Raw genomic sequence first — 24,828 nt, forward strand, 5'->3', positions numbered from 1 at the left:
TCATTAAGGCAGGAGCGTAGTTTTTGATCAAAATACCTTTCAGCTTGCATGCAAAAAAAAATACATCTTATATTTTTTATGATTGGATTGGTCTTTTTAGGTGAATAGCGACACGTACAGTATATCTGACAGGGTTTTTTCATTGTTAAAATATTCCATGACTTTCCGTCAACCTTAGAATTTACATGACAATGGCCAAAAGCTCCCAGGGAAATGTAATGTGGAAAAATATTAATTTCCAAATAGTTATCCATATACAAAATTATATGATTGACCATGATTGCATCAATTCCTCTATTACTTTCCCTCTGGAATGCATATAATACAATTCCATGACATCCCAGAAGCCTGATTAAATAAAAAATAAAAGATACCAAGGACAATCAATAGTGGATAATAATGACTCATTGCCTTTCAATATCATGAATAATATCCTGATTATTAACAACCTGATTGTCACATTGACCCTTATCAGACATCTTCATCAAGATGAAAAGACTGCACCAGACACTAATACAAGACAAAAACTGACATGATATTTTAATGAGAAACACACTAAACTGAAAAATTTGACAAACTGAAAAAAAATAAAAAAAATAATTGCATTCTTATAATTTCTTGTACTTTTTTTTTTACATAGACTCTTCCATTATTCTTTAGTATCATAATATTTCACAGCACAATCCATCCTTGGATTTTCAGAAATTACAATGACTGAAGTTGAGAAGGTTTTCGAACGGCATGTTGGGCCTCTGTGGTTGAGTTGTGGGTTCATCCGTCTCGTCGTCCTTCTTGGCCAATAGCAGCATTTCCCTCCTAAGAGCCTACACCTCTAAAACAGGGGCCTGCTGGGCATTGGACACATCTGCCAATCTATGGGCTGGCTGGGAACACTCCCATACACAGGGTATCCCTATCCTTCCACACACACTAATATACAACAAGCACTATCAGTAATATGAGTTGGTGTTCTGTCCAGGTTGTGTATCTGGGGAAAAGAAAAGCACTTGTTATCAACAGACCTAAAATGACTGGAAATTGTGAAAAGATGTCACATTTAGACTACAAAGCACAATACGCAACATAAGATAGAACTGTTGACAATATCAGCGGTTTCATTAGGGCACCCAACAGAAAACCTTTTAAATGTGCACTTTGCTGTAACAGATCTCACTAAAGTACATTGACATGAGTGTCTTTCTTACTTGAGAGTTGTTGTTGGAGCTGCCTGACCAGTGCTGCAGTCTGCTGCTGCTGTTGAGTCTGCTGCATCTGAGTCTGCTGCATCCCCTGTCGTGGGAACTGAGACAAACACACAAACAATATTACATTTCGGTCGTTGAACGTACAGACATACCATAACTTGTTTTCAATGGGAGTCTGTCGTTGACAAGATGATTGCCCGTCAAAAAACGCACAACATGTGGGCCTTTGTGCGAATGCAACTCGTCCCAAAAATAGTTGACTTGAGTTAAACTTTTGAAAGACAAAAACAGACAATGTATGCAATAAAATTCCTTATTCTTAGTCTGGCTATGGCCTGAGAGTTCTGTACTAGTGCATCTCTGATATCAATTCTCTGTGAGAAGGCCACAACTGGCAACGAGGCAGTAGCTCCCTGTAGCCCTCCTTAGTATCTTAGTTTCCTTCATATTACTTATACGCATATTATCCTTACACACACTGAGTGAGAGTGCATTGATCCTTTTTTGCACTGATCTCTTTTGACTCATCACATATGCTGCTGTTACTGTTTATTATTCATTATGTTGCCTAGTCACTTTATCGCTACCTACACTGAGTATACAAAACATTAATAACACCTGCTCTTTCCATGACAGACTGACCAGGTGAATCCAGTTGAAAACTATGCCTTATTGATGTCACTTGTTATATCCACTTCAAATCAGTGTGGATGAAGGGGAGGAGACAAATTAAAGAAGGATTTTTAAACCTTGAGACATGCATTGTGTATGTGTGCCATTTAGAAGGTTAATGGGTAAGACAAAATATTTAAGTCCCTTTGAACGGGGTATGGTAGTAGGTGCCAGGCGCACTGGTTTGTCAAGAATTGCAATGCTAATGTTTTTTTTTAACGTTCAACAGTTTTCTGTGTGCACCAGGAATGGTCCACCACTCAAAAGACATCAAGCCAACTTGATAAATGTGAGAAGCATTGGAGTAAACGTGAACCAGCATCCCTGTGGAATGCTTTCAACACCCATGCCCCAATGAATTGAGGCTGTTCTGAGGGGGGGAAAAAAGGGGGGTGCAACAACATTAGAAAGGTGTTCCTAATGCTTTGTACACTATGAATAAAATATATTTTCAATCTATCGTGCCGACCCCAACCTCTATCCGATAACATGGCTAGTGCCAACCCAGAGGGACATAGTAGCCATGCTTTGCCTGAACCAGGCTGGACAAAAGCATTGTGTGCTAACCTTAAACTTAACCATCCTCACTGGAAAGTTAGAGTAGTAAAAAACTGTTCAGGTCAGAGTGATAATTGGAAATAGATCTAAGTGTAGTAGGGCTGGGGTTTTATTTTGTACTTGTGGGGTGTTCCAGCAAGCAGGATCATTAAGTTAGCCAGCTAACAGTGATACATCTTTGATATATCAGATCTCTTAAATTTTATGGTTCATTTTGAAAGCTAAACTTGAATGTGTTTGGTGGTTGTCAAGTCAATTATACCATGCTAATTTCAAATCTATATTTCTCGAAAATATAAAAATAATTCAGAATTTTTGGGACAGTTAGCTGGCTAACTTGATCCGTCTTTTTGGAACTGCCCCTTGGCAATTTGACTGTATCATCCTCTAAGTTGGACGTACCATGGGTTGCTGTGGGGGCATGGGCTGCATGCCCAGGGCCTGGTTCTGAGCCTGGGTACCGGAGGGCGGTGCTGACGCTACTTGCTGCTGTTGTTGTTGTTGTTGTTGTTGTTGCTGAACTTGTTGGGGCTGGACCTGATGTTGTTGTTGAACTTGCTGTTGTTGAACCTGTTGTTGTTGAGCTTGCTGCTGAGCCTGCTGCTGGGCCTATAGGAGACAGGGACAAATACAGAAACAGAGCAGGGTTACACCATAGTACAACTAAACAGGAATTCTTACACTCAGTATATGTCATGCTAGAGCACGGGTGGGCAAACTACGGCCCGTGGGTCCCGCGATCCCATTCAATCCGGCCTTAATTGGGTTGATTATTTTGGGTTAACTTCTTTTTTCTGGCCCGCTGAAAATAATTAAACAAAAATAGATATGTGCGGCACTCAGTTGAATTTCGAAATCCCAATGTGGCCCCTGTGCTAGACCATCAGGTAGAGCATTGAATAATTGTGGAAGTGACTGTTTAGATCTAGAGCGCATTGAGTGGCAATAGCAGTACATGTGTAGTTAAAATATAATCAATACACTGTTCCATGTTGGTCTGTAGTGTTAGATATTGCTAGTAGAAGGCCTAGTAAATAGACAAAGCATACTCGGAGTGCCTGCTGTCTGAGGTACTGCTGCTGTTGCTGCTGTGCTTGTTGCTGCTGGGCCTGCTGCTGCTCAGCAAGCATCTGGTTTGGTCTCATTCCCGGGTGGACCCCCTGCGCACCCATGTGGCTCAGGCCCTGCATGACGGGAGCCTGATGGATGGACTGGTGGGGAAACCTGGAGATGGTGGAAGAGATTCATGTTTAGAGGACCAGTACATCATCAAATGTTTCACAAATACACCACTGTCTTGAATAAGGTCACCGTTGCCCTTTACAGTACTACAGCATGAAACGAAAAAGTGTTCTGCGACTACACTGTCAAATGTTTGCATTCACGTCGAAGGAAATCAGAGTGCAGTTTATCGGTGGGATTGACTTTGATAACGCTGTATCCAGATACTAGGCAGTGACGCTAAATGTGACAGAGTCTTGATATGTGCAAGAAAAAGGAGTGAAAAAAGGCACTCCATGAACACAATATTAGCGGAGGGATGATACCAGTATTGTGATACTTGTTAGTATCGTGGCAAGGAAACAAAACACGAAAGCTATTTAACTTCTTTATGAAAACAGCCCTAATGTTGGAAACAAATATCATTATGTTGTCATTTAAAGTCACATTTACACATTTTCCAAGCTATAGCACACAATATTTTAAACACAGCAGGTTTTTACATTGACATTTTAGTCATTTAGCTGATGCTCTTATCCAGAGCGACTTACAGGAGCAATTATGATTAAGTGCTTTGCTCAAGGGCACAGACAGATTTTTCACCTAGTCGGCTCGAGGGTTCGAACCAGCAACCTTTCGGTTACTGGCCCTACACTTAATCGCTACTCTGCCTGCCACCCCAGGACCAAAGAGTTTGCTCTGGTTCATGTTTTGAGCTGTGACAAGCCCTACACAATATGAGCCAAAAGTAGCCAAAATATCCTTGATAATGGACAGCAGACATCCCTGTGCTATTGGAGTGCAGTACAGTGTATTGTCCAAACCCCCACCACTCTTCAACTCTTCCCTCCTGCCCACCTCTGTGTGTTTTGCATGGTGTGCGAGTAACCCGGTGCCTGCTGGTGAACGTAGCCGCTGGGCCTCTGTACCATCTGCCTCAGAGAGTCCACCACGCCCAGGTTGGCCCCCGGGTGGCTTCCCTGGAAACCCTGGTTCCCGTACGACGGAGGGGCTATACCACCCACCTGGGAGGGATGCGGCTGCATCCCCATGTGGGAGCCGTACGTGGTATAGCCCTGGGAGATGTTCTGTACATGGAGAGATAGAAATCAGAATGTTAATGAAAATAATAGGACAAATATGCAGGGAGGAGATAGAAGGAATAGAGGACACTAGTTTATGCATAGGGTCAAATTCAGTGGTGAAGGAAATAGAAGGATAAGAAAACAGATTTTACAGGTACATCTGGAAAGAAATTACAAGACATTTTGGCAAAAGTGTATCATCTGAAAGACTTGCCTGAGTTGGCTGCATGGAGCCGTATTGTTGGTTGGGCGTCATCTGTCGCATCTGTTGTCCAATAATACTCTGGTTCTGAAAACGGCAAGAGACAACGTTCATCTTCCAACGTTCTTAAAAAGCAATGTGCTGCTTTCTACAACTGAAGTTCAACTTTTTATTTTTTTTCTTCACGGCGGCAGGTAGCTTAGAGGTTAAGAGTGTTGGGCCAGTAACCGAAAAGTCGCTGGTTTGAATCCCCGAGCCGGCAAGTTAACCCCCAACAACAACTTCTCTCCGGGCACCGATGAAGTGCAGCCCCCTGCACCTCTCTGATTCAGAAGGGTTGGGTTAAATGCGGAAGACACATTTGAGGTTGAACGCATTCAGTTGTGCAAATGTATCAACATGCGTACAGTGAAAGCCAGGTTCAAGATCCTATTCTGTGAGCATGTTAATAACACATCTAGCAAACCCCTCAATACTACACTGAGGTAGGTCCAGTCGAGAATAACCTCTGTACTCACAGGTGTCCCATTCCAATGGAGTCTAGTCACTGCAGACTCACCAGTCTGACCTGCAGATGCTGGCGCAGGATCTGGCCCTGCGGTATGTTGGGCTGGGGCTTATAGCCCATAGGGTACTGCTTTTCCATGCCCATCATGCCTGGCATGCCACCTGGCATCACGCCCGGGTAGTTGGGCCGCGTGGGCATCATCTTGCCCATCTGAGGGTTCCGGGCTGGTTGGTACGGGGTGTCCAAACCAGGGCCCCCTGAAGGGGAAAAGGATGAGAATTTAAGTCAAAATGACAAAACGCTTCAACAGCCTTGGAGGGAGCTATAGGGTTGTTCCACCCCAGCATTAAAATCTGTTTCAGCTAATCAAGGTCTTGAAGATTTAGGTTGATAAGCAGAATCGTGTGTTTTAGTGCTGGGCTGTAACAAAACATGGTGTCGATTGACCAGGGTTGGTGATGATCAAAAGCTAAACACGCCTCACTTAAACGGTCATGAGAGGAATACAGGTTCCAGAGTGTTTTTTCATGATATTGTAAAAACTAACTAGTAATAACTAAAACAGGGCCCATATTCATCAATATCAGAGTAGAGTGCTGGCCTAGGATCAGTAACTGTTTTCATTATGATTTAAAAGGGTTAGGGTTAAATCAGAACCCTGGTCTTAGACAATGATAATGTTGGCACTGACCTGGAGGCAGAGGCTGGTTCTGGGCATACATGCCCATGGCCTGCTGGCTGTCGCCTAACCTGTTGTAGGGGTGAGTTTGCTGGCCCATGAGGATCTCTGGGGGCAAACCCGTCCCATACTGCACTCCACCCTGGGTACGGGTCACATAGTCCTGGAGAGAGAAGACAAACACCTTCTACGAGACACACTACACATATACTGTATAATGGTAATATGTGCAACAACAATATCATCCAGCTTTTGTACTTTTAGAATGAATATTATTACACAAGGCATACATTGTTGTCCTTCAAATCCCTCAAGATGACACTCATGAGTGCTCAGTGATTTCAGAGTCCTTAAATCTATGACTACTTTTATATTTCTACCATAACTAGCCTGACCCAAAAATACCTATCCCCTAGATCTCTGGATAAGAGCGTCTGCTAAATGACTTAAATGTAAATGTAAATGTAATCTGAAGGGATTGGACAGGTATAAGCAATATGGTTGTAACTCCATCTTGCCTTCTGATAGGCTAGGTGGAATTTGCGCCATATTCTTTATACCTATTCCATTCTTTACAGTCTACACAAATGCCAAGGGTACAGGGCCTAGGGATGTTGCGGTGACCACACCGACGGTCACGAGTCATGAAGGCAGTCAAATTCCACATGACTGCTTAGTCACGGTAATTAGGCTTCTCCAAGCGCTGATGGTAATTAGTAGCCGACCAAATTTGCAACTGCCTGGTACTCCGCACTCTATTGTACCTCTAATCACTCTAACATCAACGTAAATGTCATCGAAAATCTAATCAAACACTTCATGAGCGCCCATGAGCTCATGTTGCGCATCATTTCAATAGGCTATGCAATTGCCAGAGAAAACAGAGTGATGGCCTCTTAAAAAGTGGAGGATCCCATTAGCTTTCTATAGACTTGGCCTACTATAATTATTTTTCAACTTTTCTAATACTAAGCATATTGCTTATCTTTACAACAGGAGTATAGCCTACCTGGCTGGCATGAAAATGAACCACCAATGAACCAAGCATCCTCTATTCTCTATTTAAGTGCACACAGTACCAGTCAAAATATTGGATACACCTAATCATTCAAGGGTTTTCTTAATTTTTTAAAACTATTTTCTAAATTGTAGAATAATGGTGAAGAAGACATCACAACTATGAAAAAATATATGGAATCATATAGTCACCAAAAAAGTGTTACATCAAAATATATTTTATATTTGAGATTCTTTAAAGTAGCCACCCTTTGCCTTGATGACAGCTTTAAACACTCTTGGCATTCTCTCAACTAGCTTCATGAGGTAGTCACCTGGAATGCATTTCAATTAACAGGTGTGCCTTGTGAAAAGTTCATTTGTGGAATTTCTTTCCTTAATGTGTTTGAGCCAATCAGTTGTGTTGTGACAAGGTAGGGGTTGTAAACAGAAGATAGCTCTATTTTGTAAAAGAACAAGTCCATATTATGGAAAAAACAGCTCAAATAAGCAAAGAGAAACGACAGTCCATCACTACTTTAAAGACACGAAGGTCAGTCAATACAGAACATTTCAAGAACTTTCAAAGTTTATTCAAGTGCAGTCGCAAAAACCATCAAGCACTATGATGAAACCTGCTCTCATGAGGACCACCACAGGATAGGAAAACCCAGAGTTACCTCTGCTGCAGAGGATAAGTTCATTAGAGTTACCAGCTTCAGAAATGACAGCCCAAATAAGTGCTTCACAGAGTTTAAGTAACAGACATCAACTGTTCAGATGAGACTGCTTGAATCGGGCCTTCATGGTGAAATTGTTGCAAAGAAACCACTACTAAAGGACACCAATAAGAAGACTTGCTTGGGCCAAGAAACACGAGAAATGGACATAAGACTGGTGGAAATCCGTCCTTTGGTCTGATGAGTCCAAATTAGATTTTTGGTCTCTTTGTGAGACGCAAAGTAGGTGAATGGATGATCTCCGCATGTGTGGATCCCACCGTGAAGCATGAAGGAGGTGGTGTGATGGTGCTTTGCTGGTGACCCGGATTTATTTAGAAATCAAGGCACACTTAACCAGCATCGCTACCACAGCATTACGCAACGATACGCCATTCCATCTGGTTTGCGCTTAGTGGGACTATCATTTGTTTTTCAACAGGACAATGACTCAACACACCACCAGGCTGTGTAAGGGCTATTTGACCAAGAAGGAGAATGAAGGTGTGCTGGATCAGATGACCTGGCCTCCACAATCACCCGACCTTAACCCAATTGAGATGGTTTGGGATGAGTTGGAGCGCAGAGTGAACGAAAAGCAGCGAACAAGTGCTCAGCATGTGGGAACTCCAACATTGTTGGAAAACATTCCAGGTGAAGTTGGTTGATAGAATGCCAACAGTGTGCAAAGCTGTCATCAAGGCAAATGGTGGCTACCTTGAAGAATCTAAAATATATGTTGATTTGTTTAACACTTTTTTGGTTACTACATGATTCAATATATTATATTTCATAGTGTTGATGTATTCACTATTATTCTACAATGTAGAAAATAGTCCAAATAAATTACAACCCTTGAATGAGTACTGTAGATTATGTATGAGACAGGTGCATGATAATGGTCCCTTATACAGTGGTTCCTCCTTTAAAAGTTGTGACTTTACGCCGCAAGACTTTGAGGTACCCAGCGTCACGGCTTCATCACTCCAGACCATCGCAGGGGATAGTTCGAGCACTCAATATGAATTTGGGTCCCAAGGTTATTATATGACCAATCATATCGAGTGGTTCCAATGACGAATTTGACGTTATGCCACACATCGCCCGTGACTTTCTTCAGAAAAAATGTCTGACAAAAACATTGTGGTGGAAGCAAATGTAAGTAATTATAACGTCATAACGAGTCAAACAAAAAAAATTACAATCGAGAGGAATATGTTAGTTAATGTAGAGACAAACGATTGTGCATATTTTTTCGTCATGAAGTTCATTTACAAAAATGGCTATTTAGCAAGTTTTTTTCAGTCATATCCAATATCAGGTGTATCTAACCCCATTATTTGAATGATGCTGTGTCTGCATGTATGTATTACAATTATACACTTCAACAGTGTTTACCACTCCTGCTCCTGGGACATCAAAGATTACACCTTGTAACTATGCAATAGACTAGAAACATGATTTAAGTAAAGGCTGATTTGTAATTCATATATACAGAAAAAAAAAACAGTACACTACACTTCCTATGCATATCTAACTCCCATTATCTGCATGAATATGAGGAGGTTCTCCCAGCCATGCGGACGATTGAAAACAGGGCAGAAAAGTTTGTTTGTCACCAGAGTGGTTTAGAGCATTTTACTATTTGCCTGTGAATAACCAGACCTTCATACAAACTTGCTATGCTGAATTCTTGACGCACAACCGAAGGTGCTGCCATATCCTGCCAGCACACCCACAAGCAAGCCACTCAGGCGGAGAATGACACGTGGAAGAGGGCGAGGAACGAGATGGGAGTAACAATCCGGGCTATTTGCTCTGAGACATCATAGGCCACTGTAATCGATGGGGGCTCAGGGCGGTACCATTCTGCTCATCTGATGAAGGTGCTCATGGATGCGATTCAAACTTTGAAGACCGAGATCGAGTCATTGAAGGCAAACCATCAGAAAGCGAAACATTCTCTGAGGGCAGAGATACGGGTGACAGCTGATGCATTGGTCCAGAGCCAGGCGGTATTGGCGGAGAGTCACTCATTAGTGGAGAGTCAGGCGGCATTGGCGGAGAGTCAGGTGGAGAATAACACGTTGAAAAGGGCGAGGAATGCGATGGAGTCACAATCCATGCCAGGCACACCTGTGAGCTCTGAAACTCCACCTCCGACAGGCAGAGTCATCAGGTCGTCGGTTCACCCTGACATTTCCATTCCTCTTCTGACAACATAACTTGACCAACTGCTCAACAGGCACAGCAAGGGCCGCCCGGACCGTTATGCTGTTCTGCTATTCCAAGGATGTGTAACCAAAGAGAGATACCACGAGTGGGCACAGAATACAAACTGGGATGGATCCCGAGGCAAATGTGGCTTACCAGTGAATCTCCGGGTGTTCATCATTAATACTGTGTCTCAGAAGTTTCTGTCCATGACAGATGCAACCCGAAAAATATTAAAAACATAGTTAATGAGTACTTGAGGTCACCGAGAAAGTCTGGACATGGCCTGCTCTCCCTTATGTAAGGAATTAGACACTTTCCCATCTTTACTACAGTATGTACTGGAGGCTATGTTTACTTGTCAGACTGCACAAGAGCCTAATGAACAAATGCAGATGGCTTATATCTTCAAAATGCTTTAAATGCTTTATCCAAATGTAAAAGGATATACTGTATGTATTTCTTCATCAAGCATCTTTATGCTTTCGTTAATAAAATAATTATGAAAATACTCTGTAAAAATGCTGGTGTTAATTTAGTTATGGATCCATAACAAATTACTATGGGAATACATATCACTGATTTACAGAAATATTGGAACAAAATTGTCTAATGAAGGCAAACAATTTAGAATCCTCCAATCCTCTTATGCTGTAGCCTACTACCGACCGCCACGTTGTACAGCGCCATATTTTCCATTCCATCCTAACAGAACCATAATATTAACCTCTCTGGGATATGTGGGACGGTAGCGTCCCACTTGGCCAATAGCCAGGGAAAATGTAGAGCGCAAAAAAAAATAATAATGATATAAAATCAAACTTTCATTAAATCACACATGTAAGATACCAAATTAAAGCTACACTCGTTGTGAATCCAGCCATAAATACCTAGGTGTCTGGCTAGACTGGAAGGAGAGTTAACAGACTCATATTAAACATCTCCAATACAAAATCAAATCTAGAATCGGCTTTCTATTTCGCAACAAAGCCTCCTTCACTCACGCCGCCAAACTTACCCTAGTAAAACTGACTATCCTACCGATCCTCGACTTCGGCGATGTCATCTACAAAATAGCTTCCAACACTCTACTCAGCAAACTGGATGCAGTCTATCACAGTGCCATCCGTTTTGTTACCAAATCACCTTATACCACCCACCACTGCGACCTGTATGCTCTAGTCGGCTGGCCCTCGCTACATACTCGTCGCCAGACCCACTGGCTCCAGGTCATCTATAAGTCTATGCTAGGTAAAGCTCCGCCTTATCTCAGTTCACTGGTCACGATAACAACACCCACCCGTAGCACACGTTCCAGCAGGTGTATCTCACTGATCATCCCCAAAGCCAACACCTCATTTGGCCGCCTTTCCTTCCAGTTCTCTGCTGCCAGTGACTGGAACAAATTGCAAAAATCGCTGAAGTTGGAGATTTTTATTTCCCTCGCCTACTTTAAACATCAACTATCTGAGCAGCTAACCGATCGCTAGAGCTGTACTTAGTCCATCTGTAAATAGCCTACCCAATCTACCTACCTCATCCCCATACTGTTTATATTTTATTTACTTTTCTGCTCTTTTGCACACAAGTATCTTTACTTGCACATCATCATCTGCTCATTTATCTGCTCATTATCACTTGTGAATGATGCACAGGGTAAGAATCATACTCACACACATCATGTAGCCAAGCCCATAGGCCTATATGTTTTGATAAGGTTTGTATCACTACCAAAGTGGCCAAATAACTTCATAAAATGAAGCACATTAATCCACTTTACAAGGGGTGTAGAGCCCAACTAGCATACAAAAGCAGCTCCGAAGTTTTAATTTTATCTTCCCCAATTTTGACCATAAAAATGCACCTTTATAATAAAAGCATTACATGGATAATCGCATTTGCGGTCACTTTTGATAATGATGCTTTCCCGTTAAAGGGGCGGCAGGTAGCCTAGTGGTTAGAGAGGTAGTCCAGTAACCGAAAGGTTGCTGAATCGAATCCCCGAACTGACAAGGTAAAAATTTGTCGTTCTGCCCCTGAACAAGGCAGTTAACCCACTGTTCCTAGGCCATCATTGTAAATAAGAATTTGTTCTTAGAAATGACTTGGCTAGTTAAATAAAGGTGAAATAAAATCAAATAAAGGAACATTCGCGCTTATATCCTACTGCCGTGTGCGCATTGCAGCACTTATACTAGGCTTTTGCTGTTTGTTAGGCCTACTCATCTAGTTGGCTGACGAAAATTAAATGTGGACAGTTCTTCCAATATCTTCAATATGCACCTTGGAATTGGATAAGGACGCGCGCAGTTGCATCCCTGAAGTGTCTGTCTTCACTTGTAGCCTGTGAGAGACCCAATCACGTGATGGAGAGCCATGTGAGTGAGAGGTGCTTTGGAGCAAGCAGCACTCAGGGAGAAGGGCACAACGCAGCACTCCGGCAACAAAAGGCATGGATTTTTTTTGGGTGCTTTACTGCCACACAAAGGGGATGTCGCCGTGAAATTCTAGGCATTATCAAGTGCTTGTCAAATTGTGAATGAGATACTGATGAAGTGTACAGCCTGAGCAAAAAACAAAGCAGAGTTCATGCCTTTCAAGCAACTTTTTTCAAACCATCACTGGATTCGCATCACACAGCATTACAATGTATTAAAAATCGAAACATAATAGCCCAACGTTTGTAGAATAACCAAAGTTACATTAATAACTCTAAATTAAGAATTTCTTTGTTTAACCGCTCAACACAGAATAGCAGCATGTGCGTACTCAAATCGTTTGGACAAAATATCCTTTCTATTTTATTCAGCTTTGTTCAATTGTATTTTTCATAATGTAAAATAATAGAAAATAATGCCACAGAATTCTAAGCAAATCTTGCCTGCTAAATTAACTTGTGTAGCCCACAGCCATTTGGCATAGCCAGATCAGGACCTAACATAAGGACAACTCAGAGTATGCTATTCTGTTCTTCTGAAATAGAGTACATTTTCTTCAAATCATGCTTCTTTAGACCCGTCTAAAATAGTATATGGATTTATTAAACTTTTTAAATACGTAGATGTTCCAAAGGTCTGCATCAGTGTGGAAGCCAGGAGATGCTAAATGTGTTTGTTAATTAATGGTCAATTACTGTGAGACCGACAGTTATTTGCTTGGCAATCAACTGCTGTGGAAATTTCATGACCGCCACAGCCCTAACAGGGCCTAGCTAGTAGTTGTTCCTGGACAGGACCTGTCCCAGTGTCCTCCCTCACCTCAGTTTTGCTGGACAGGACCTGTCCCAGTGTCTCTCACCTCAGTTTTGCTGGACAGGACCTGTCCCAGTGTCTCCCCCTCACCTCAGTTTTGCTGGTGGATGGTGTCTTCTTCTTCTTGGGCTTCTTCTTGGTCACGTCGGACGACACCACAGGGACGCTCTTCTCCGGCTTCAACGCCTCCACCATCTTCTTCTCGAGATCCTGGGGCACGGGTGTGGGCGGCTCCTCCTCCTCAGGGGGCAGGGGGAGGGGTTCCAGGTAGTAGCTGCGCGGCTTGGGCTTCAGGTGGGTGTGGTAGAGGAGGAAGCGCTGCTGCTCCTCGAACTTGGTCACCTTACGGTCCACGCGCACCGTCCCGAACCAGCCCCAAGAGAGAGGGGCAGAGTGCTTGAGGCCCTCGAACACGTCCCACGGCGAGATCTTCTGCTTGTTGGACACTTGGAGGCCCTGATGGAAAAGGAGAGGTGGTTTTTAAATTGATATAGATCACAATTATTGGAGACTGGTGTTGCCCCAAATTGATCCTGACAATTAAGATGTCTAAATGCTTAAGTATTTTGCAGACCTGAGTTCAAATACTATTTGTTTTCTCTAATAAACTTTGAGCATTTGAAGGAGCCTGTAGTACCATATGGGCGTGGTTTACAGATTTGCGACAATTCCATTGGTTCCATTTCGCCAGGCAAGCTCAATCAAGTATTTGAAATAAAACACAGTATTTGAACACAGGTCTGCTATTTAGGGAACACATTCCTAGTGAACAGCTGAAAGACAAGTTTATGAAGAACCATGTGGGCTAAAAATATTAAATATCTTAGTGACAGAGAAACAATAATACCTTCAACAATTGAGTTGGCAATGTCTTCCAAGGGTAAAAGCTCATAGTACTCACCTCCTTCTCAAAGCCGGCAATCTTGTTGCCCTTGGTGTCGATGAGCGAGCCCTGAGGTTCACACGTGATGACATCACGAGTCTGCTTGGGCAGAGGGAGCAGCTGCCGCACCTTCTCCAGACTCTCCGACTGCCGGTCACCCAGCTCTTTCTGCAAATACACATCACAACAGTAGAGTTATTGACACCTTTCTGAGCAGAGAACGAGCCAAATACCTTGAAATAAAGATACAAATAGTATTGAATTGAGAAGCTTCCTTGTGTCTGTTTGATAGTTGCTTGACTAACTGAATTCTAGGCGAGTGGGGACCTCTTGTGGTGAACACCGAGCATAACACCTTTCCATAAAATACAATAATAACGGAATACTCTGCTACATAAATTGTTATATATTCCACATAAACGGAGAGTACAAAACATTAAGAACACCTTCCTAATATTGAGTTGCACCCCCCTTTGCCCTCAGAACAGCCTCAATTCTTCGGGGCTTGGACTCCACAAGGTGTCGAAAGCCCATGTTGACTCCAATGCCTTCCACAGTTGTGTCAAGTTGGCTGAATGTGCTTTGGGTGGTGGACCATTCTGATACAGACCGGAAACTGTTGAGCGTGAAAAACCCAGCAACTCTGTAGTTCTTGACACACAGTGCACCTGGCACCTACTACCATACCCCGTTCAAAGGCACTTAAATATTTTGTCCAGTCCATTCACCCTCAATGGCGCAGATACACAATCCAATGTCTCAATTGTTGTCTCAAGGCTTAAAAATCATTCTTTAACCTGTCTCTTCCTTTAATTTACACAGTTTGAAGTGGATTTAACAAGTGACATCAATAAGGGATCATAGCGTTCACATGGATTCACCAGGTCAGCCTGTCATGAAAAGAGCAGGTGTTCCTAATGTTTTATACACTCAGTGTAAATCCAGAGTGATCTTACCCGGAGCTTCTTTACCAGGTTCATGTAAGCCCTTTTGTTCTCCTCCATGCTGCCCTGAGAGATGCTGGACATGTCAGCTGCCAGCGTGCCATTAATCAGCACACTCAGCATGTCCAGCACCGTAGTGAAGAGCTCACTGAGAGAGAAAAAGGAAAAGAGCGAGAGAGACGGACAAGGCAGAGTGAGGGAGAAGAGAAATCACACACACGTCAGTCAGGCACTTTTACATGTTAACATTACAATCTTAACAGATGAACACAAGTGAAGTGATGACGTTTAAAATGTGTGAGCAGGTGTGTTGGGACTTACTTGTTGGACTTCATGTCCACCGTACCGCTGCTGATGATGTCGAGGAGTAGCACGGCCCACTCGGTGGTCTGCTGCGTGCTGCGTTGTACCGTGTCAAACATCCCACCTACCTGGAGAGCAAAGATAAGACATCCAATTTCATTTTAAGCCTTGTTGACATTACCCATAAGTACTCCGTTACATTGCGCCGGATGTCATGCATTTCAATGGGGACATCCACAACGGCGTGGAATCGTAACGCCCTCTTGCGGTTGAAGGCTTGCGAGAAGGACGCTGCATTCGTTTACATTTTCCAAACTTTGCACCGTCTTCAGTCCAGCCAGAGCCCGTTGAAGGACAGGAAGTTACCAAACCGTGGAAGATGAAAATTTGGTTTTCGGTAATAGCTTCATAGGATAGCTAGCAACTTGTAAACAATTACCCATTCCTACAAGTGAGTACTACGTTGGCTTTTAAGCCAATTATATGACTTGTCTCCCATTTAAGTTTATTGTGATGGTAATAGGGCTTGTTTTTGATGATAATTATTAGGTGGAGGTCACTAGCTACAGTGGCATCTTCAACCTAACCTCGCTTTTAGCTAGCTAGCTGCTTTGCAGTGCAAGCTAGCTTAACTTGCTAGAACGTTATAGAAACAAGTTGAGGAAAAAGTAACTACACAAAACATGTTTTATTATCACCTGAAACATTACATTTATCCTGTCTTGGATGAAAAAGGTAATATTTTGCAAACTCTCAAAATAAATGCTGTCTCTGACAAGAGACTCTCCTCCATCTTGTCTTGCATTGTGAAATCCTATCCTATGCTTTCCTTCCAATAGAGGAACGAGATTGCATAAAGTTGACGTACGGCGTAATGAAATACAAAAAGGAGTGGCAGGTAGCCTAGTGGTTAGAGTGTTGGGCCAGTAACCGAAAGGTTACTAGATCAAATCCCAGAGCTGACAAGGTAAAAATATGTCGTTCTGCCCCTGAACAAGGCAGTTAACCCACTGTTCCTAGGCCGTCATTGTAAATAAGAATATGTTCTCAACTGACTTGCCAAGTTAAATAAAAAAAATATTAAAATAACATTTAAACATTTATGCAATTCAGAAACTTCCATGAAACTTGTGTCAAAGGGCCAGAGAATTTGCATGTATTTTTCTTAATACATTTTCAACCTCTACATCTCTCTGTACTTTTAATGGACAAAACATCAGTATTCTGTAGCAGTAACTAACTGGGTTTGATTTGTTTCCAGAGGTACTTTCTGTACATCTGGCCTTATCTGATATTGGACAATTTACCACTTTCAGGCATAACAGCGAAATCACATGACTATGATGGTAGTGGTGACTAAGAAACCTCACCAGATTGAGCCGCAGCTTCAGTGCCTCGTGCATCATCTGCTTGGCCTTGCAATCGTCCTGGTACTGGTCCTCCCGCCAGTTTGTTACAATCTGGAAGATGAAAATGCAGCCAATAGCATCAGTCAGCATGAGATGGCAGATATTGCCAACAGTGAGCACAAGATGGGCAGAATCCTCACTTGCGATGCACACACTGACTTTTGTGTAAAACGTGCAATGATGTCAATGAAACCTTACGTTATGCACACAGATCTCAAGTTGGGATTTGGGCCTAATAGAGGGGGTGTGGTGGGATAAGAAGATGGGGAAGAGGCTGTGTTGGGTCTTACCTGCTGCACCTGGCTGTAGAGGGAGGTGAGGAGGCCCTCTCGCTGTTCGTCCTGGCCTTTTAGACAGGTCAGCACCAGAGATAGGAAAGGCTGCTGGCTCAGCAGAGACATGCTGGAAACAGACAAATGTGAAAGCTGGGGCAAAAAAATATCATAATATAGAGCAGAGTATTATGCTTTCTGGATGAGAGTACAACAATGTTGATAAAATAAGCATTATTTACATAACCCAAAATAGCACCTCATAAAGCCCCTGTTTTTGACACCAACTAAAACAAACTGTTCTGAAAGAGGGGGCCTGTCCTGTGCACTTATGGATCTATACTGTATATCTGTCGGGACCAGGACAAAAAAGGGGTTCCTCGGGAGTGAGTTGTCTGACCTTTTCTGTTTCTGCCGGTCCCTCTCCTTGCGTGAGGAGGATCCCAGATGCTGGCCCTTCTCCAGCTCCTCCCCTGCCGCCTTCAGGACGTGGCCCTGGACTGAGGTGGGCAGCTTGGCAATCAGTGGCGCCACCAGCCACACACCTGACCGCTCTGACGAACTGGGGGATACACAAAATAAAGAGATTTTACACTGAGGTTAGATTTCACCAACAATGAGAAAGCATGATTGGGGTGCTCGTGGACCGGAGTTTGGAAATACTGCTTTAGCAGTATGGTTTTACCAAAAGAGATTGTGAAAACAATGGATATTATCTGGTTGAAATTTGACAATTGGTAGTACCTATGATAGATTCTAGTTTTAATGTATCTCACAGAAAAGCTATTATCAAATAATGATATAGCAAATAACCATTTTATCATGTGATTTATCAGTGAACTCAGTATTCCTACATACAGTTGAAGTCGGAAGTTTACATACACCTTAATCAAATACATTTTAACTCATTTTTTCAAAATTCCTGACATTTAATCCGAGTAAAAAATCCCTGTCTTTGGTCAGTTAGGATCACCAATTTATTTTAAGAATGTGAAATGTCAGAATAATAGTAGAGAATTATTTATTTCAGCTTTTATTTCTTTCATCAGATTCCCAGTGGGTCAGAAGTTTACATACACTCAATTAGTATTTGGTATTATTGCCTTTAAATTGTTTAACTTGGGTCAAACGTTTCGGGTAGCTTTCCACAAGCTTCCCACAATAAGTTGGGTGAATTTTGGCCCATTCCTCCTGAAAGAGCTGGTGTAACTGAGTCGGGTTTGTAGGCCTCCTTGCTCGCACACACCATTTCAGTTCTGCCCACAACTTTTCTATAGGATTGAGGTCAGGGCTTTGTGATGGCCACTCCAATACCTTGACTTTGTCCTTGAGCCATTTTGCCACAACATTGGAAGTATGCTTGGGGTCATTGTCCATTTGGAAGACCCATTTGCGACCAAGCTTCAACTTCCTGACTGATGTCTTGAGATGTTGCTTCAATATATCCACATAATTTCCCCTCCTCATGATGCCATCTATTTTGTGAAGTACACCAGTCCCTCCTGCAGCAAATCAAATCAAGTTTATTTTATATAGCCCTTCGTACATCAGCTAATATCTCGAAGTGCTGTACAGAAACCCTCACAACATGATGCTGCCACACCCATGCTTCACGGTTGGGATGGTGTTCTTCGGCTTGCATGTCTCCCTCTTTTTCCTCCAAACATAACGATGGTCATTATGGTCAAACAGTTCTATTGTGGTTTCATCAGACCAGAGGACATTTCTCCAAAAAGTACAATCTTTGTCCCCATGTGCAGTTGCAAACTGTAGTCTGGATTGTTTATGGCAGTTTTGGAGCAGTGGCTTCTTCCTTGCTGAGCGGCCTTTCAGGTTATGTCGATATAGGACTCGTTTTACTGTGGATACAGATACTTTTGAACCTGTTTCCTCCAGCATCTTCACAAGGTCCTTTGCTGTTGTTCTGGGATTGATTTGCACTTTTTGCACCAAAGTACGTTCATCTCTAGGAGACAGAATGCGTCTCCTTCCTGAGCGGTATGACGGCTGCATGGTCCCATGGTGTTTATACTTGCGTACTATTGTTTGTACAGATGAACATGATAACTTCAGGTGTTTGGAAATTGCTCCCAATGATGAACCAGACTTGTGGAGGTCTACAATTTGTTTTCTGAGGTCTTGGCTGATTTCTTTAGATTTTCCAATGATGTCAAGCAAAGAGGTACTGAGTTTGAAGGTAGGCCTTAAAATACATCCACAGGTACACCTCCAATTGACTCAAATGATGTCAATTAGCCTATCAGAAGCTTCTAAAGCTATGACATAATTTTATGGAATTTTTCAAGCTGTTTAAAGGCAGTCAACTTAGTGTATGTAAACTTCTGACCGACTGGAATTGTAATACAGTGAATTATAAGTGAAATATTCTGTCTGTAAAAAATTGTTGGGAAAATTACTTGTCATGCAAAAACTATAGTTTGTTAACAAGAAATTTGTGGAGTGGTTGAAAAACGAGTTTTAATAACTCCAGCCTAACTGTATGTAAACTTCCGACTTCAACTGTATTTGTAAATGGGAGGGAGAATTTAGAAACGTCACACACACACCTCAACACTGGTTTTGTCTTGCTAGTGTTGTTGCTGTTGGAGGCAGAGCTTCCGGCGCCGGCTGAGCTGTTTCCTGAGGGGTTGCTGGAGTTCATCTCCGCTGACATCTGGAACACCTCTATGGTGACCTTGGCGATGTTCTCCAATAGGGAGTACAGCTCCTGCAGGGAGAGAATAAAGACGAGTTCATCCACTTGCACTCAATGACAGGGAATCTATCCTTGACCAAGACGGCTGCCATTACTAGCACATTCTACAGTTACGAAGGGTTTTGACATCAGCCACTTTAATTCTATATCTCTATGGACTCGATTGAACCAGAGGCCCACTTGTGAACTTTACAGATGGATTGTATTCAAAATCTATATTTTGAGCAATATTATTGGGCGGCAGACCGCCTAGCGGTTATGAGGTTTGGGCCAGCAACCGAAAGGTTGCTGGTTCGAATCCCCGAGCCGACTAGGTGAAAAATCTGTTGATGTGCACTTGAGCGAGGCACTTAACACTAATTGATCTTTTAAGTTACTCTGGATAAGAGCATCTGCTAAATTACTAAAATGTAAAATCATGCTTCATTTTGACTAAATGGCAGTGTTAGTGTTTCGAGGACCTTACAGGACACTGGAGTCTGGTTACGTACGTTGTTAGTACTCTGCTTGATCATGAGCTGCAGTTCCAGGGACGACTGTCTCATTGTCCACTGGTCCATGTTCTAGAGCCGGGAAGATGGGACACAACTTTTAGATGTATACATCACAACAATCCCCAAGCAGTTAAGTTGTCACAGAGAGAGTTAGCTTCAAAGTCCACCACTCTCCCTGTAGTACTGCTTTAGTCAACAGATGGCAGTAATGACATTCAGAAAACTCAGAACCCTCATGTGGTCTGCTGAGCTACAGCCAGGGTTCAGAGAAAGTTCACCCACTGATTAATTCTAGCACTCACAACCCCCCATTTCGAATGGATGTGCCGTCTGCTGTGCTCTCTCCGCCCTCCCCAACGATCATCTAGGGCTGACACTGATTCACTTACAACTGGCCTCGATGGCTTCAAAGAAACCATTTCAAAGTAATTTCCAGAAAAAGGTTTTAGGTCTTGTGTGGGCTGACCTGGAGGATGCGTTTGATGCGCTGCCTCTGGGGATTGTCCCCCTCCTCACTGTCCAGCTGGCGGTGAGGGTAGCAGATGAGCTGCAGCAGCCGCTGGGCCTGGATGTTGACCAGCACCGGGTCCTGCAGGGCACTGCTGTCCTCCGACAGGGACTTGAGGCAGCGCTCGCCCACCCACTCCTGATGGAGGGAGAGATGTGTGATGATAGGTAGCGAGCACCAAGGGGTATATACTGAACATTGTTTGGGCCCATTCAGTTTTTAATTCAGTCAATGCAGAGAGTGAAATTGAAATTACACTCAATTAGAAAACTCCATTTTGTTTCCTATGAGGAGTTCATTCACTACTTTACCTGAATTTTAATACAATCTACTTGCAGTGAAGCTGCTCAACATCCACATCACATTTGTCATCTAACAGACTCCCATCCAGAGCGACCCACAGAAGCAACTAGGGTCAACGCCCTGCTCAAGTGCACGTCGACAGATCTCCCACAAGGTCAAAAACGGGGACCCGAACCAGCAACCCATCAGCCACCACCACCAAAACAAACACGAGAAGAAAAAGAGAAAGGAAAACAGGGAAAAAATATGCAAAAAACATCAAGGACAAAAAATACTAATTCATAACAGCAAGGCCAACAGAATGTGTGTGAGTTACATGGCACTATTTACATGTGTGTATGTGTGTTTCCATGTATGTGCATGTGTGTGCATTTAAATGAGCATGTGTCCAAACACCTGCATGGTATCAGCCCCAGGCAAACAGGCATTAGCAGTAACAATGCCCCTCAGTGTCATTCAAACTTAGTTTTTGATACGTTTTATTGACTTTATTTTTTTACTTTCATCTTTGACTATCATTTTATCCCCCGTCCAGCAACTCCACTCCCACTTCTCTCCAATTCCAAATCCCAACCCTCAACCCATCCAGCTCTATTGACCACCCTCTTCGGATTTCTACGCACCGTACATCTTTCAACTATGCTGTGATGTTTAACATACAGTGCCTTCGGAAACTATTCAGACCTTGATTTTTTATTTAGACATTTTTGCTAATATATATATAAAAGTGTTCAATCTTGCTTTCTTCAGATTAGAGAATCTTGTTTCTCATGGTCTGAGAGTATTTAGGTGCCTTTTGGCAAACGCCAAGAGGGTTGTCATGTGCATTTTATATAGACAGGTGTGTGCCTTTCCAAATCATGTCCTATCAAATTAATTTATCACAGGTGGACTGCAATCAAGTTGTAGAAACAGCTCAAGGATGATCAATGGAAATAGGATGCACCTGAGATCAATTTCGAATCTCATAGCAAAGGGTCTGAATATTTTTATTTATTTGCTAAAACGAAACTGTTTTCGCTTTGTCATTGAGGTATTCTGTGTAGATTGCTGAGGATTTTTAAAATGTATAATCCATTTTAGAATAAGGTTGTAACGTAATAAAAAGGTAGAAAAAGTCAAGGTGTCTGAATACTTTCCGAAGGCACTGTACAATTTGAATCGAATCCACAGATTGCGAGTTGAAGATAAATACTTTTACTAACAGTATTACTATATTAGTAATTGACTGACCTGGTCTCTACAGATCTCCCAACAATACTATTTATAGGGTCAACTTTAGATCAATGCTAAGCATTTTCAGCCATTCCTAAACCTGAGACCAGAAACAGGCTACCTGAGGGCAATACCAAAACAAATGGTCTATTGATTCTGTCTCCTCACAACAAAATCTGGAGAGCTGCGATGATTGTATGCCCCAAATAATCCACATTTTGTTGGCGGCAAGAATTCTGTACAATAATTTTAGCTGAGAAGCACAAAGTCTTGAATCTTGCGTTGTTTTAAATATTAACTCATACACCCTGTACCATGGAATCAGTACATCAAAATCCGCTACGGCACAGTTGTCAACATCCTGGTCCTCAAATGAAAATGGTATACTTAGCTATTTATGCTATTTTTATTCCTCCGCCAGTTTTGATCCTTTATATTGGGCAGACAGACCAGTTCTCTACCTCCTTCCGCTGCCACCTGCCTCCTCCATTTTTGGGGTAATGATGTAATCAGTTGGTTGTAATCTTGGATTGAGCAGACCTTCCCATACAATTCTGATAACTCCATGAAATACATAACTCCACCATTCCAATATCATTTAAAAACAAAATACCCTCAAACATATTTTCCATAAATATAGGTCCTTCATCAACCAGCAGATTTGAGTCAAGCCATAATATTGGTTGTAATATTTGTTCTATCTTTTCAGGGGGATGAAATTGAAATTGTAGCCAGCTCTGCAATGCTTGTTTGAAAAAGAGAGATACTTTGGAAAAAATTATAATTTTCAATTAATCGAAAATGAGACACGGCAATCTGAACAAAGGCAAAAAGGTAATTTTCTTAGTAATCTACTTGAGAACCATTTAGGGTTCAAATGAAACTTTTGGATAAGTGAAGCTATTAGAGAGAGGTTTAGTGCTTTATATTTAATAATCTCAACCAACCCAGTCCATATTCATCATTATGACAGGCAGTTTATCTTGTCTGGTTTAGCTTCCCAGAAAGCAAATTTTTTTTTGCTCATAGGATTTGAAAAATTAAATCATCAGGAGTAAGGTTGCGCCGTAAGTAAGTTAGTAAACTGAGATAGTCCTAAGGTTAAATCAGGGCAATTTTTCAAAATTTTCTATTGAAATTCTTTGTGGAGAGCTAATTTATAGAGCTAATTTTTTGTGATATGAATACCAAATATGTCTACTTCACCGCCAGCCAATTTTATAGGTAAACTGCACGGTAATGTAACAGTTGTATTTTTTAAAGATCCAAAACGTATTATTGTACACTTATTAGGTTTTAGTCTAGAGTCCAGAAAAGTTATCTTCAATGAGACATTACAGGGATCTAGCTTGCAGACTTAATATAAAACTTGAATCATCGGCTTACATGGACACCTTTGTTTTTAAGCCTTGGATTTCTAATCCTCTAATTTTATTTGATCCGATTTTAATAGCTAGCATTTCGATGGCCATAACAAATAGATATGGTGACAGCGGACACCCTTGTTTATCTGACAGTTCAGAACTCTGAGAAGTAGCCGTTATTTACAATTTTACACATTTTATAAGAGGCATTTATAAATAAAATCCTGTCTTAATTTATCAAAGGCCTTTTCAAATCTGCTATAAATACTAGGTCTGGCTTTTTAGATGTTTCATGTCGCTGAGAAAGATCACCTCTCTGTTGCCTTCAGGTAAAGTGGGTCAGATTCCGACCACCCCAGAAGACAGTGAAAGAAGAGATCAAGGTCTGCCCGTCTCTGCCACCCATTCCAGCAGAAGAGGATCCACTGGTGTGGTGGAGGGGCCATGCATCAGAGCTGCCTCACCTTGCCAGTGTTGCCAGGAAGCTTTTGTGCATCCCAGCAACCAGCATGCCAGCAGAGAGTGTGTTCAGTGCCAGCGGCACATTGTCTCCCGTCGCAGATCACTACTTAAACCGGACAAAGTAAATATGCTGACATTTTTACTTTTCAATCTCAAGTGAACAAAGACGCATACATACAGGATGTTAGGCCAGCAGCACCTTATTTCTTTATGAAGGAGAGAACAGACATACAGGATGTTAGGCCAGCAGCACCTTATTTCTGTATGAAGGAGAGAACGGCCATACAATCAGTGCTGTTCATTTGATTTGTTTACATTGTGTGTTGTTATTTTAATGTCAACACCTACACATTGGATGTGTTTACATATGGTTGTATTGTTCTTACATGCACATTGCTTTACTTGTGTTGCTTTTATATGCTCATTTGATTACATAAGGTTGTGTTCATTAAAACCTGCACTACAGAAACTTCTCGCATGATGCCATCTTTAAATGTTATTATTTTTATGTTTATGCACACAAAAAGTTCATAGTGCTGCTAATTTAATTTGTTGTTTGTCGGATTTCAATATAAACCTTGGTGAAATGAGTTCCGTTTGTGTATCAGTACTTTAACATTTCCAGCACATTTTAGCAATACCGCG

At 42.1% G+C, this 24,828-nt stretch overlaps 1 protein-coding gene across 3 annotated transcripts in view; it reads right to left on the reverse strand.

The window, feature by feature from the left end:
* Positions 1–516: 516 nt before the first annotated feature.
* Positions 517–24,828, reverse strand: part of LOC139581090 (mediator of RNA polymerase II transcription subunit 12-like) — a 69,118-nt gene continuing 44,806 nt past the window's right edge. The window contains exons 27-44 of one of the 3 annotated variants that reach the window (XM_071410475.1): positions 20,798–20,977; positions 20,329–20,400; positions 19,689–19,849; positions 17,522–17,683; positions 17,140–17,251; positions 16,811–16,900; positions 15,459–15,568; positions 15,150–15,285; positions 14,212–14,361; positions 13,401–13,766; positions 6,143–6,293; positions 5,503–5,675; positions 4,956–5,030; positions 4,515–4,744; positions 3,485–3,659; positions 2,838–3,044; positions 1,206–1,302; positions 517–988 (exon numbers count right to left, since the gene is read on the reverse strand). In XM_071410475.1, the coding sequence (XP_071266576.1) occupies positions 951–988; positions 1,206–1,302; positions 2,838–3,044; positions 3,485–3,659; positions 4,515–4,744; positions 4,956–5,030; positions 5,503–5,675; positions 6,143–6,293; positions 13,401–13,766; positions 14,212–14,361; positions 15,150–15,285; positions 15,459–15,568; positions 16,811–16,900; positions 17,140–17,251; positions 17,522–17,683; positions 19,689–19,849; positions 20,329–20,400; positions 20,798–20,977 (2,685 nt within the window). In that variant the 3' untranslated portion in view covers positions 517–950. Of the gene's footprint in view, positions 989–1,205; positions 1,303–2,837; positions 3,045–3,484; positions 3,660–4,514; positions 4,745–4,955; positions 5,031–5,461; positions 5,709–6,142; positions 6,294–13,400; positions 13,767–14,211; positions 14,362–15,149; positions 15,286–15,458; positions 15,569–16,810; positions 16,901–17,139; positions 17,252–17,521; positions 17,684–19,688; positions 19,850–20,328; positions 20,401–20,797; positions 20,978–24,828 lie in introns of those variants that run through there. The other 2 variants (XM_071410473.1, XR_011676141.1) reach the window with 2 other exon arrangements.

The sequence above is a fragment of the Salvelinus alpinus genome, chromosome 7 (genome assembly GCF_045679555.1).
Source record: "Salvelinus alpinus chromosome 7, SLU_Salpinus.1, whole genome shotgun sequence".
Classification (NCBI taxonomy): Eukaryota; Metazoa; Chordata; class Actinopteri; order Salmoniformes; family Salmonidae; genus Salvelinus; species Salvelinus alpinus.